This window comes from Aythya ferina, assembly GCF_964211825.1.
Source record: "Aythya ferina genome assembly, chromosome: 38".
In the NCBI taxonomy this organism is placed as follows: domain Eukaryota; kingdom Metazoa; phylum Chordata; class Aves; order Anseriformes; family Anatidae; genus Aythya; species Aythya ferina.
Window position 1 is genome coordinate 366,233 of NC_140335.1, and position 12,724 is coordinate 378,956.

At 57.4% G+C, this 12,724-nt stretch overlaps 2 protein-coding genes across 2 annotated transcripts; both read left to right on the forward strand.

Moving 5' to 3' along the window:
• Positions 1-91: 91 nt before the first annotated feature.
• On the forward strand, positions 92-5,492 carry NXF1 (nuclear RNA export factor 1). The gene is made up of 21 exons (XM_084502362.1): positions 92-214; positions 388-583; positions 684-831; positions 1,097-1,180; positions 1,309-1,413; positions 1,506-1,586; positions 1,671-1,740; positions 1,832-1,920; positions 2,006-2,113; positions 2,189-2,298; positions 3,527-3,563; positions 3,710-3,778; positions 3,898-3,953; positions 4,047-4,154; positions 4,256-4,314; positions 4,405-4,520; positions 4,596-4,638; positions 4,733-4,805; positions 4,891-5,073; positions 5,170-5,230; positions 5,350-5,492. Exons 1-21 carry the CDS (start codon positions 184-186, stop codon positions 5,386-5,388), a joined length of 1,866 nt encoding a protein of 621 aa, XP_084358488.1. The 5' UTR covers positions 92-183; the 3' UTR covers positions 5,389-5,492.
• A 996-nt stretch (positions 5,493-6,488) lies between these two features.
• Positions 6,489-7,730, forward strand: TMEM223 (transmembrane protein 223). Its single transcript, XM_084502388.1, has 2 exons — positions 6,489-6,801; positions 7,365-7,730. The coding sequence occupies exons 1-2, from the start codon at positions 6,519-6,521 to the stop codon at positions 7,661-7,663; spliced, it is 582 nt and encodes a 193-aa protein (XP_084358514.1). The 5' UTR covers positions 6,489-6,518; the 3' UTR covers positions 7,664-7,730.
• The last annotated feature ends 4,994 nt before the right edge of the window (positions 7,731-12,724 follow it).

Genomic DNA, 12,724 nt, shown 5'->3' on the forward strand with positions numbered 1-12,724 from the left:
AACCCGCGACCCCACCGCGCGCGGTCCTCCGGGGCGCTAGGGGGCGCTAGAGGGTGCTGGGGGGGGGGGTGAGCGGGGGGGGTGAGCGCACTTGCGCGCGGTGCGGTGGAGAGGGAGGCGGAAGCGGAAGTGACATCACGGCGTGCGGCGGCGGGGCCGCGGTCGGTCCCGGGAGCGGCGGCGATGGCGGAGGAGGCCAAGGGGGGGTACAGCGGTGAGCGGGGGCGGGGGCGGGGGCGGGGGGGGAGCCGCGAACCGGGACTCGAGGCCCCGCCGGGGCCTGGCTGGGGGTTGGAGGGTGTGGGGTGGGGGAGGCGGCTGCAGGCCCCGCCGGTAACCGGGCCCCCGCGGGGCCTCCCGGTGCTGACCTCTGGGGGGGGGGGACAGAGCACGATGACCGCGTCGGCGGCCGAGGCTTCCCGGGCCGCAGGAAGAAAGGCCGGGGCCCGTTCCGGGGGAAGATGTACAGCGAGGTGAACCACCGCTCCCGCAACCGGGGCGGCCCCGGGCTGCGGGCCCGGTTGGACGAGGACGACGGCGACGTCCCCATGAGCGAGGCCCACGACGGGCCTCGGAACCGATAGTGAGTGCTGTGGGGGGAGGGGGCGGCCCCGTTTGGGCCGCTGGGGTCGGCCGGGCCGGCTTCCCCCCCCTCGTTGGCCTCTCCCTTTGGCGTTTTGCAGCTTGCCATACGGGCCCCGGCCCAACCGCACGGCCAACATCCACATCACGGTGCGGCGCGACCTCCCCGCCCCGGAGCGGAGCGGTGGTGGTGGTGGTGGCAGTGGGGGGAGCCGGGACGCTGGCCGGAGGAACTGGTTCAAGATCACCGTGAGTGGAGCAGGAGGAATGGGAACGGAGTGGGGGGGAACACGGCCATCAGCGACCCTTTTTGCGGGGGCTGCAGCCGCTTTTTGGCAGCTCCCCTCTTCCTGCGCTGTGCTCTGGCCGTTATTGCCTTCTTCCCTCCGGGGCAGGTGCAGAAGGCAGCTGTGTCCTGGGTGTTGTCTTAGGGGTGTTGGCGGCTCCCCATGCCCCCTAAAGCACCTCGCTTGTACCCCGAAGGTGCAGTAACGCTGCCCAAATTTCCTCCTAGATCCCCTACGGGAAGAAGTACGACAAGACGTGGCTGCTGAGCTCCATCCAGAACCTGTGCAGCGTTCCCTTCACTCCTGTTGAAGTGAGCTGGGGGGGGGGGGTCCAGCTTTGCTTTCGCTTCCCCTCGTGGGCAGGCCGGGTGGCTTCATGCAGCTCCCGGGGTGGAAGTGGGGCTGGCTGCGCCCTGAGCCCGCCACCCTCCTTTCTCAGTTCCACTACGACCACAACCGAGCCCAGTTCTACGTGGAGGACGCCACCACCGCCAGCGCGCTCAAGCAGGTCTCTCGCAAGATCACCGACAGGGACAACTACAAGGTGCGTGCCTCAGCCCAGCCGGGAGCAGCTCGGCAGAGCAGCCGCTCGCGTTCCACGCAGCTGCGTGTCCTAGCCCGCACTGCCTTCATTAGGTGGTGATCATTATCAACTCGTCGGCTCCGCCGCAGTCCCTGCAGAACGAGCTGAAGCCGGAGGAGATTGAGCAGCTGAAGGTGAGCGGAGCGGGTGCTGGGTTGCAGGCAGGGGCACGGGGTGGGGGCCGCCTGCTTGCCCTCACTTCCCTTCTGCTGTCGCAGCTCTGTATGAGTAAAAGGTACGACGGCTCGCAGCGGGCTTTGGACCTCAAGAGCCTCCGTGTTGATCCAGGTGAGCGCTGCTGCCCCCCCGGGGGGCAATTTGGGACCATGGCAGGCGGTGCCTTTACGCCCTTTGGGTCTCTTTTTTTCCTTTCCTCTAGACTTGGTGTCACAGAGCATTGATGTGGTGCTGAACCAGCGGAGCTGCATGCTGGTTGTGCTGCGCATCATCGAGGAAAACATCCCTGAGGTGAGGACAGGGGATGGCGGCGGGGCTTCTCCTTGTTCTCTGCTGTCAGTGGGGTTTCTCTTTATGCTCGGCTCCGTCCCTGCAGCTGCAGTCCCTGAACCTGAGCAGCAACAAGCTCTACCGCCTCGACGACCTGGCCGAGCTGGCGCAGAAAGCCGCCGGCCTCAAAATCCTTGACCTCTCTCGCAATGAGGTGGGTGCTGCCCCTCGCCCTCTGCACGCCCCGCTCTTTGCGCCCTCACCTCATCCTCTCCCTGCCCTGCTGCAGCTGAAATCAGAACGGGACCTGGACAAAGTGAAGGGGCTCAAGCTGGAAGAGCTTTGGCTGGACGGCAACCCCCTATGCGACGCTTTCCGGGACCAGGCTACTTACGTCAGGTCAGTGTTAGCCTTGGGGCGGCCCTAGGGGCCCGTGGGCCGCCCCTGCTCGGCGGGGGGCAGGACGGCAGGATGAAGAGAGGCCGCCCCCCCCCCTTTCCCTGTGCTCGCCGGTGCCCAGACCCTTCCTCAAAAGCTTCCCCACAGCCCCTGGTCGTGGTGCGGGGCCGTGAAGGGCTTCAGCAAACAGAAGCGTTGTTTCAGCTGGTCGGAGATTTGCTTCCTCCCTCCTTCTTCTTCCTCCCTCTATCCCCTCCCCGTCCCCGAGGCACGCAGCCTCTTCTCCAGAGCCCCCCCGCTGCCCGCCCGCCGCTCCCACCACCCCTCTGCCGTGCAGACGGGGGCTCTCGATGCTCCTCCACCTTGCCGTGGACGCTTTCGGGGGTGGGGGGGGGCCGTGGGATGTGGCCTGGGGCACGGCGTTTGCTGCCCCTGTCCTCCCCCCCTCCCCCGGTGGAGCTGCCGCCGCCCCCCGTGCCCGCGTTTGGCCCTCGACGATGGCTGGCTAGCCAGAGACGGGTAAGATTCCTCACGGGAGGAACAACCTAAGACAGGCACAGCCGTGCAGTGGCCAAACGCTGCCGCCCCCGCTGCGGCCGGTGCCGGGGAGGCCGTCCCGGGCCTGGTGCAGGCCCCCCAGCCCAGGTAGCCCCTGGTGCTGGCCCCCGGTGCTGGCGGGGGTCCTGGGCTCAGGATGCGGCCGTGCCCGTAGCCTGGCACGCTCGTGGGTCCCTGAGGGAGCGGCACGAAGGAGAAGAGGCTCTGCCCAGGGCTGCCTGCCCCTCTGTTCCCCCCCCACTTCATCCTTTTCTGCTGAATTGGGGTCGCCCCGCTGAGGGCCCCCCCCAGCTGTAAACAGGCGGCTCGTGCCCAGGGCCGTGCCACGACCAGTGGGATTTTGTCTCCCCTCCCTTTTTCCCCTCCTCTCTGGGCGCCCGCACTCAGGTGAGTACGAGCCAGGTAAGTCCTGAGCTGGCTCGGGGCGGGGGGCGGGGGATCCTCATCAGCCCAAAACTCCTCTGGGGGACAGAGGAGTGTCCCGGCGCGTGCCCCATGGCTCTGGGGAGGGCAGGTGAGAGGGGGGTGGAGTTGGGACCTTTTTTTTTTTTATTTTTACTTATTTATTTTTTTTTTGGTGGGGGGATGGGGAGGGTGGGCGGCCTTTCCTGCTGCCCCTGGCCCCAGCGGGCAGCCCGGCCGCCACGCTGACTGCTCTCCCTCCCGGCAGCTCCGTCAGAGAGCGCTTCCCGAAGCTGCTGCGCCTGGTGAGTGTGGGAGGGAAAAGGAGGGAGGGGGGCTGGCTGTGACCCCTGCTGGAGCTTTGAGGGGGGGGGACAGGGACGCGCTCAGTCCTGCTGGGGCGGGCAGGAGGGAGCAGCCCCCCTCACCCCTTTCTCTGCCTCTCCCCTAGGACGGCCACGAGCTTCCTCCGCCCATCGCCTTCGACGTGGAGGCACCCACGACACTGCCCCCGTGCAAGGTAGGGCTGTGTGTGTGTGTTGGGGGGGATGCTCTGCACCCCCGGTTAGGCCTGGGGGGGTGGCGGGGGGTGCCCCCACTATCCCATGGGGGGTGACTGCTGCTCCGGGCTCTTTCCAGGGCAGTTACTTCGGCTCTGACGACCTGAAGGCGCTGGTGCTGAGGTTCTTACAGCAGTAAGTGTGGGCTGGGCCCCGAGGCAGGTGGGGGGGGGTGGTGGTGGTGTGTTTGTGGACCCCCCCTAGTCCATCCCTGTCCTCCCCCCGTAGGTACTACTCCATCTACGACTCGAGTGACAGGCAGGGGCTGCTCGATGCCTACCACGACGGCGCCTGCTGCTCGCTCAGCATCCCCTTCGGGCCCCAAAACCCACCCAGGTACACCCCACTCCCCCGAGCCCCCCCCCCCCCCCAATGTGGGACAAGGCAGCTGCCCCCCCACTCGTCGTTCTGTCCCTCACGGCCGCTCGTCCCTGCAGGAACAGCCTGAACGAGTACTTCAAGGACAGCAGGAACGTGAGGAAGCTGAAAGACCCCAGTAAGCCCCCCCCCTTACTGTGCCCCCCACCCTGCCCATGCGGGGTGTGTGTGTGTGGGGGGGGCTCAGCGCTCTTCTTCTCGACCCCAGCCATGCGCTTCAAGCTGCTCAAGCACACGCGCCTCAACGTGGTGGCCTTCCTCAACGAGCTCCCCAAGACCCAGCACGACGTCAACTCCTTCGTGGTGGACGTCTGCGCCCAGACGGTGAGCGGAGGAGAGGCCGCGGCCCCCACCACCCCCCCGAGCTGGACTCTGCCTCACTCTCTCCCTCTCTTGCAGAACACGCTGCTGTGCTTCGCCGTCCACGGGATCTTCAAGGAAGGTGAGGCCGGGCCGCATCCCCTCCTTGTTGTAAAGCTTTTTTTCGCCCCCCTCCCCCCCGTGCCCACCTCCACCTTCTTCTTTGCTCTCCCCAGTGGATGGCAAATCCCGAGACTCGGTGCGTGCCTTCACCCGCATGTTCATCGCTGTGCCGGCTGGCAACACCGGGTAAGGAGGGAGGGAAGAGGGGCTGCTGCTACGCCCCCAGCCCCCTTTCCCGTGCTTATTTTCTCCCCCCCTCCCTCCTTCTCAGCCTCTGCATCGTCAACGACGAGCTCTTTGTTCGCAACGCCACCACGGAGGAGATCCGCAAGGCCTTCGTCATGCCGGCACCCACCCCTTCCTCCAGCCCCGTCCCCACGCTCTCCGCAGAGCAGCAGGAGATGCTGGCAGCCTTTTCCATGCAGTCAGGCATGAACCTTGAGTGGTCCCAGAAGTGAGTGTGTGTCCCCCCCACCACCCCGTGTACCCTCGCAGTCACGCAGTCACCCCTCACCCTTCCTCAATCCCCCTCCCCATTTTCTACCCCCAGGTGCCTGCAGGACAACGACTGGGACTACGGTCGGGCTGGGCAGGTCTTCACGCAGCTGAAGGTGGGCTTGGGGAGCTAGGACCCTCCCAGGGTGTGTGGGGGGAATGTGCCTGTGGTCCCCCCTCGCAGGGGGGGGCACGCATGGATCCCCGCTGAGCCCCTGTCTCCTTCTCTTGGCAGCTGGAAGGCAAAATCCCTGAGGTGGCGTTCCTCAAGTGAGCGTCGCCTCCCGCTGGTTTTTGGTTGCGGCGGCGTTTTACCCCTTCCCTTCTCTTCCTTTTTGTAAATAAATAAATAAATAAAATTCTCCAGGCGTTCCCCAGGCTTGGTGCTGGGGCCAGTCTTCTTTAATGTCTTCATCAATGATCTGGACGAGGGCATCGAGTGCACCCTCAGTAAGTTTGCAGATGACACCGAGTTAGGTGCGTGTGTCGATCTGCTTGAGGGTAGGAAGGCTCTGCAGGAGGATCTGGATAGGCTGCACCGATGGGCTGAGGTCAACTGCATGAAGTTCAACAAGGCCAAGTGCCGGGTCCTGCACCTGGGGCGCAATAACCCCAAGCAGAGCTACAGGCTGGGAGAGGAATGGTTGGAGAGCTGCCAGGCAGAGAAGGACCTGGGAGTGATGGTGGATAGTCGGCTGAATATGAGCCAGCAGTGTGCTCAGGTGGCCAAGAAGGCCAACGGCATCCTGGCTTGTATCAGAAACAGTGTGGCCAGCAGGTCTAGGGAAGTGATTGTCCCCCTGTACTCGGCTCTGGTGAGGCAGCACCTCGAGTACTGTGTTCAGTTTTGGGCCCCTTGCTACAAGAAGGACATCGAGGTGCTCGAGTGGGTCTAGAGAAGGGTGACGAAGCTGGTGAGGGGCCTGGAGAACAAGTCCTACGAGGAGCGGCTGAGGGAGCTGGGCTTGTTCAGCCTGGAGAAGAGGAGGCTCAGGGGCAACCTTATTGCTCTCTACAGATACCTTAAAGGAGGCTGTAGCGAGGTGGGGGTTGGGCTGATCTCCCACGTGCCTGGTGACAGGACGAGGGGCAATGGGCTTAAGTTGTGCCAGGGGAGTTTTAGGTTGGATGTTAGGAAGAACTTTACTGAAAGGGTTGTTAGACATTGGAACAGGCTGCCCAGGGAAGTGGTGGAGTCACCATCCCTGGAAGTCTTTAAAAGACGTTTAGATGTAGAGCTCAGGGATATGGTTTAGTGGGGATTGTTAGCGTTAGGTCAGAGGTTGGACTTGCTGATCTTGAGGTCTCCTCTAACCTAGAAATTCTGTCATTCTGTGAAAACAAAAATCCGTTTCAACCCTGGCGGCCGGAACTTTTGCTGCAGCCGCCCCGGAAGGTGGGGGCATGGCGGCGGCGGCGGCGAGAGCGGCGGCGGCTCTGGAGCTGGAGGTGGCCGTGCCCCGGGACGTCATCCTCTTCCGCCACGAGCGCGGCCCCTTCTTCCGCCTGGTGGGGCTTTTCTGCGTGGGGCAGGGCTGTTTTTGGGCCGCTTTGGCCCATTTTGCCTTCACTGCGCTGCGACCCACTCCTGCTCCTGCTCCCAGTTCTGCTCCCGGTGCCGATGACCCCCTCCGGCCCCGGGACCACAAGTGGCGCCTGGGTTTCACCGCCTCCTGCCTCACCCTCGGTACTGGCTGGACCTTGGACCCCCGGGGTCTTGGCAGTGGAGGGGTCTTGGCCCCTCCAAGTGGGGGGGGGGGAGGAAGGGGGGTGCAGGTGGGGGGGAGGGAGAAGGGACGGGGGAGAGGGAGGGAGAAGGTCGGGGGGGAGAGGGAGGGAGAAGGGGGTGGGGGGAAGAAGAAGGGGGGAGGGAGAAGGGGGGTGTGGAGCTGGGGGTGGCTCAGAGCAAGGTTTTTGGGGGGCTGTGGGCCCAGACTGGGGAGGGGGAAGGGGGTGGGGGGGGAGGGAGAAGGAGGTCGGGGGGAAGGAGGACGGGGGTGTGGGGCTGGGGGGAAGGGAGAAGGGGGTCGGTGGGGGTCAGGAGAAGGGGGCTGTGGGGCCGGGGGGGGCTCAGAACAAGGTTTTTGGGGGGCTGTGGGCCCAGACTGGGGAGGGGGAAGGAAGGGGGGTGTGCAGGGGTTCTGCTCAGGGCAGCGTGGGGTTGGCTGGGGGTCTTAGGAGGTTTTATTTTTTGGGGAGGTGCCCTCGAGAGGCTGTGCTGACCCCCCCCACCCCCCCGGCCTCCCCTAGGCTCGCTGATCGTGGCGGCGGGCTGCGTCTTCCCCCTGCGCGCCGTGCGGCGGGTGACACTGCTGCGGGGGGGGGCGGCCGTGGCTATCAGCACCCACGGGCCCCTGGGGCTGGGCCGTGGGCCCTCCTTCACCGTGCCCCTGCGCCACGTCTCGTGTCGAGCCCACCGCTCCGAGGTGCCTGCCATGATCCCCCTGAAGGTGAAGGGGCGCCCCTTCTTCTTCCTGCTGGACAAGCGGGGCCAGCTCTACAACGCTCGTCTCTTTGACATCACCGTTGGTGCTTACCGCAAGCTCTAGGAAACTGGGGGGCTCCGGGTGTCCCCTTGTTCGCTCTGTCATCTCCCAATAAACCCTGAGCCACCTCTTTTGTTCTACTGTCTCTTCATTGCCTCAGGTTTTTTTGGGGCATCACCGCTCTGGGCCACTCTGCAGCTGCAGGCAATGCTGGCAGACAAGGGGGCCACCTCTGTGTGCGTGTCCTTTTGGCATTTGTGGAGCTCCGTTGTTTTTTGGGGTGTGTATGTTCCAACTTTTTGTTTTTCTGGGTGGTAAATAGTGTGTGTGCTGAGCGTGGTTGGCAGGAGGAGGTGGGGAGCTGCTCAGGTTTGGTTTCTAGGAGCGTGCGGCATCCTTCCTGTGCCACGCGACTGATTGTTGGGCAGGAACGTTCCAGCTCCTGTGTCTTAAGTGCTTAATAGAGGAATATTTAACACAGGTTGCTAAAGAGGTTCTTTAGGTGGGGCAGAGTCTATGGACTGATGTGTTTCCAAGTAGAAGCCCAGCTTTTTGAGGTGGTAACTAGTAGGATCTGTCACAGTAAAGCAGTCTACTAGTAGGTGCCTGTATTTAATGCAGCTCTTCTTAATGCAGCGGAATTATAGGGCATATGCTACATAGTGTGCTATCCAGTACGCTGCATGTCCAGTACATTGATTCTGATCAGGGCACGCACTTTACTTCTAAAATAATAAAATTATGATGTCAACCAGTAGGTATTCAGTGGGAATACCATACTCTGTGGCACCCACAAAGCTCAGGGAAAGTAGAAAGAATGAATCAAAAAATAAAACAACAATTGGCTAAGTTAATGATGGAGACACAAATGCACTGGACGAAATGCGCTTACCATTGGCACTTTTAAACATAAGAACTAAACCACACAGTGGGACTGGATTATCACTATATGAAATGTTATATGGTATGCCTTATTCTCAAGGGATGCCTCTAGGGAACAATGTAGTTGAGGATTGTATCATCCAGAAATACGTAATTACTATTGGAAGATTACAAGAGCTAAGAGAAATTGGAATGATGGCTCAAACACCACCTTTAGGATTTGCTATTCATAAGATACAACCAGGAGACAAAGTCTTAATAAAAACCTGGAGGGAAGAATCATTGAACCCCTGATGGGAGGGACCATACCTTGTTTTACTTACTCCTGAAACAGCTGTGAGAACAGCAGAAAGGAGTTGGACCCACGCACCCAGAGTAAAGGGACCAATAACTACCGAAGCTTGGAGGGTTGCGTCCACTCCTAGGGAACTGAAACTAAGGGTAAAGATAGACTAGTATTCTGGCAACGAGGCTCTGCATGAATTAAGGGCACCAGATAAAGGGGACAAGCCTGAAGGGAGGAAAGGGAGAAGGCAAGACCCGGGGCAGGACCCTCCACTGCGGTGTGTATGGTCTACCGAGGGAGGCAACCCCTATGGGCATTGACTGCTGAGTGAGAGGGCCTTGACCGGACTTCTCCCGCACTAAGGTCAGGTTGTCCCAAGAAAATAGCATAAGAACCTATTTTTTTAAACCCATATAAAATTGTGATTCGTTTTCCAGGAGCTGGATCACCCCGACAGGCTGAACGGTAACACAAGCCCGAATTGACCCTGAAAGTGTTTTTGAAGGTGTTTGCCTATTATGATCCAGCTACATGGGCAGAAGATGGATCCTGGGGCTATAGGACCCCAATATATATGCTTAATAGAATAATTAGGTTACAAGCTGTAATAGAAGTAGTTGTAAATAAAACCGGAGATGCACTTGGATTAATTGCAAAGCAAAATACCAAGATGAGAACTGCTTTGTATCAAAATCACTTAGCCTTGGATTATTTACTAGCACAGGAAGGAGTTGTCTGTGGAAAATTTAACCTTAGTAATTGCTGTTTAGAGATTGATGATGGTGTTTCTTCCTAGTAGCTGGTAGAATGCTATGTTCTGGCTTAGGATGAGAAGAGTGCTGATAACATGCTGATGTTTTAATTGTTGCAGAGCAGTGCTTACACCAAGCCAAGGTTGTTTCAGCTTCTCACTCTGTCCTGCCAGCGGGCAGGCTGGGAGTGCAGCAAACTGGCCAAAGGGGGAGGAGGGCCGGACTGCTCGGGGTTAGGCTTGGCATCGGTCAGCGGGTGGTGAGCAATTGCATTGTGCATCACTTGTTTTCATACACAGCAGTAGTAGTACTATTATCATCATTATTGTCTTTATTATTACTGTTATTATTATTTACCTGTCTTTATCTCAACTCACAGGCTTCACTTTCCTATTTCTCTCCCCCATCCCAGAGAGGGAGGGGGGAGGGTGAGTGAATGGCTGTGTGGTGTTTAGCTGCTGGCCGGGTTAAACCACGACAGAAGGAAAAGCTGTAAGTGAACTTGTAAAAGACATGAAGAACATTGCATATGTCCCAGTTCAAACTTGAAATGGAATCAATCTAGGAGGATTATGGGGGGGCTTTATGGGTGGTGATTGGTTTGCTAAAATAAGGATGGTTTTATTGGGGATATGTGGAGGATTGTTAATAATTCCATGTTTAATACCTTGTATTACCAGACTAATACACTCGGTTATACAAAAAATGCAAATATCTGCGGTACCTGTTGACCCAGAACCAGGGAAAGAGAAAACCCATTCCCTAGTGATAATAAAATCAAGATCCAAAATTGATATCAATTCGGCAAGTATTGACTCGATTGGAAAGGAAAACACGAATCAATACCATGAAAAAGGAGATGGGGGATTGTGAAATGTGTTCATCTGATTCGTGTCAATATGCAACAATGCTAGGGCTGCATGATATGATGAAATGTGACCTTCTGTCTTACATACTCTTGTATAACCACAAGTCTAAGGAAAACAGAGCGGTTAATGTATAGAGTTCTTGTATCTTGCAAAGGAATGGTCCAGCAATTCGTGTCAATAGGGGATAAGAGAACAAAGGGGTTTCAGAATAACTGCTAACTGTTATGACTATTGCATGGGGCACTATGCAAGTCTCTGACATCCAGCCAAGATGAACAAAGAAGGACAAGGGAAAAGCCTGGGAGGAAGACTATGAGCCTTCAGTACGAGAGACCCCCAGAGGGACCGCCAGAGACTGATAACGCATGCGCCAGTGGGCGGCGGGTTCGGATTCCAGGAACTAATTATAAAAACCCTGCCTTTTCTAGGAGTAGTAATGAATATGTATTAGCCTAGGAGCATAAAAACAAGCCGCCTGATGTAACTTGTGTGCGTCTTGGTGGAGCAAAGACTCCTGGTGCACCCAGTGCTGTTTGCTTACCTCTATTCATTTAATAAATTGTAAACTTCGATTGCAATCCTATTTGGGACTTAGTGATTTATTACAACAGACAACCTTGTAAAATGCAGACAACCAGAATCCTTACCGCCATTAGGTGGAAATCATGGTGTAAGAAACATTACCACCTCAAAGAGTAAAAGCCTCAAAAGAAATGTGACTTGTAACAGGCCAGCAGCTGTGTATTTTCTGTGAAGCACCAGGTAGAGTATGAACCTGGATTGCACAGTTAATGGGGAAACAGGGGAGGGTCCCAGTCCTTGGGAGGAAAAAAAAAAGTATATAAACTGTGTATGGAATTAGTAGGCTCCCTCCTGCTTGCGGGATGCCCGCCATTGTAATCTCAAATAAAAATGCTACTTTACTGAGATCCTCTCCTGAGCCTATGTTATTTTCCAAAGATTGATTCACGGTTTTAAGGTTTCAGGGGTAGGGCACTAGGGTTGGGTTTCAGGGTAAGCGTTCTCAGGGTTCATGTTTAGGATTTTAAGTTTTTTAGGGTTGGATTTTTAAGGGTTAGGATTTTAGGGATTTGGGGGTTAAGGTTTTAAGGTTTTCAGGGTTAGCGTGTTAGGGTTTTAGAGGTTTTGGGTTGTAGTGTTAATAGGTTTTTTAGGGTTAGGGTCTTAGGGTTTTCTTTTTGGTTATTTATTTATTTATTTATTTATTTAGGTCATTTATTTATTTATTTATTTATTTATTCAGGTTAGGTTCTCCAGGGTTAGGGTTTTGAGTGTCCTAATTTTTTGGGTTAGGGTTTGGAGCATCTTAATATTTTGGGTTAGTGCTTTGAGCGTCTTATTTTTTTGGGTTAGTGTTTGGAGCGTCCTCAATTTTTGGGTTTAGGTTTTGAGAGTCCTATTTTTTGGGTTTGGGATTTGAGCGTCTTAATTTTGTGGGCTTGGGGCTTGAACGTCTTAATTTTGTGGCATTGGGATTTGAACGTCTTAATTTATTGGGTTAGGAGTTTTAGGCATAGGTCTTCAGGGGTTTACTGTGGTAAATAGTTCGGGTTATGTCTGTAGGGGTTTCGAGGTTTTTTAGGGTTAGGGCTTGAGGCTTTTTTGTAAGGGCGGTAAGGGCTAGGGTTACAGTGAGTGCTGGTAAATGTAATTCTCGAACACTCGGCCTGTGACTGGCTGTGACGGCTGCCCAAGGAGTGCTGGTAGGTACAGTTTTCCGGCACCAGGACCCTCCCCTGTTTCCCCATTAACTGTGCAATCCAGGTTCATACTCTACCTGGTGCTTCACAGAAAATACACAGCTGCTGGCCTGTTACGCGGTTGGAGCGGCCGAGGCGCGGCGCGCCCCCCCCAGCGCCCCCTCACCCGTCAGCAGGTCCGAGATGCCCTGGTTGGGGCTCCCGGACGGGGCCTTCCGCTTGCTAATCGCGGGCAGCGGCACTGGCCTGAGGCAACCGGCGGAAATGACGAGATGGGGCTTCCGGCGGAGACGTCTTTAAGCGCGACAGCACTGAGGCGCATGCGCGGCCAAGGGCCTGAGCGGTGCCGGGAGATGTAGTTCATGGACTCTGGGCTTCCGGGAGCCCATGTTGGGTGCCCAGAGCATACCGGGAAATGAAGTTCTCAGACTCTGAACTTCCGGGAGGCCATGTTGGGTGCCAAGAGCATGCCGGGAAATGTAGTTCCGTGACTCCGAACTTCCGGGAGGCCATGTTGAGTGCCCAGAGCATACCGGGAAATGGAGTTCCCGGACTCCGGACTTCCGGGAGGCCATGTTGGGTGCCCAGAGCATACCGGGAAATGTAGTTCCCGG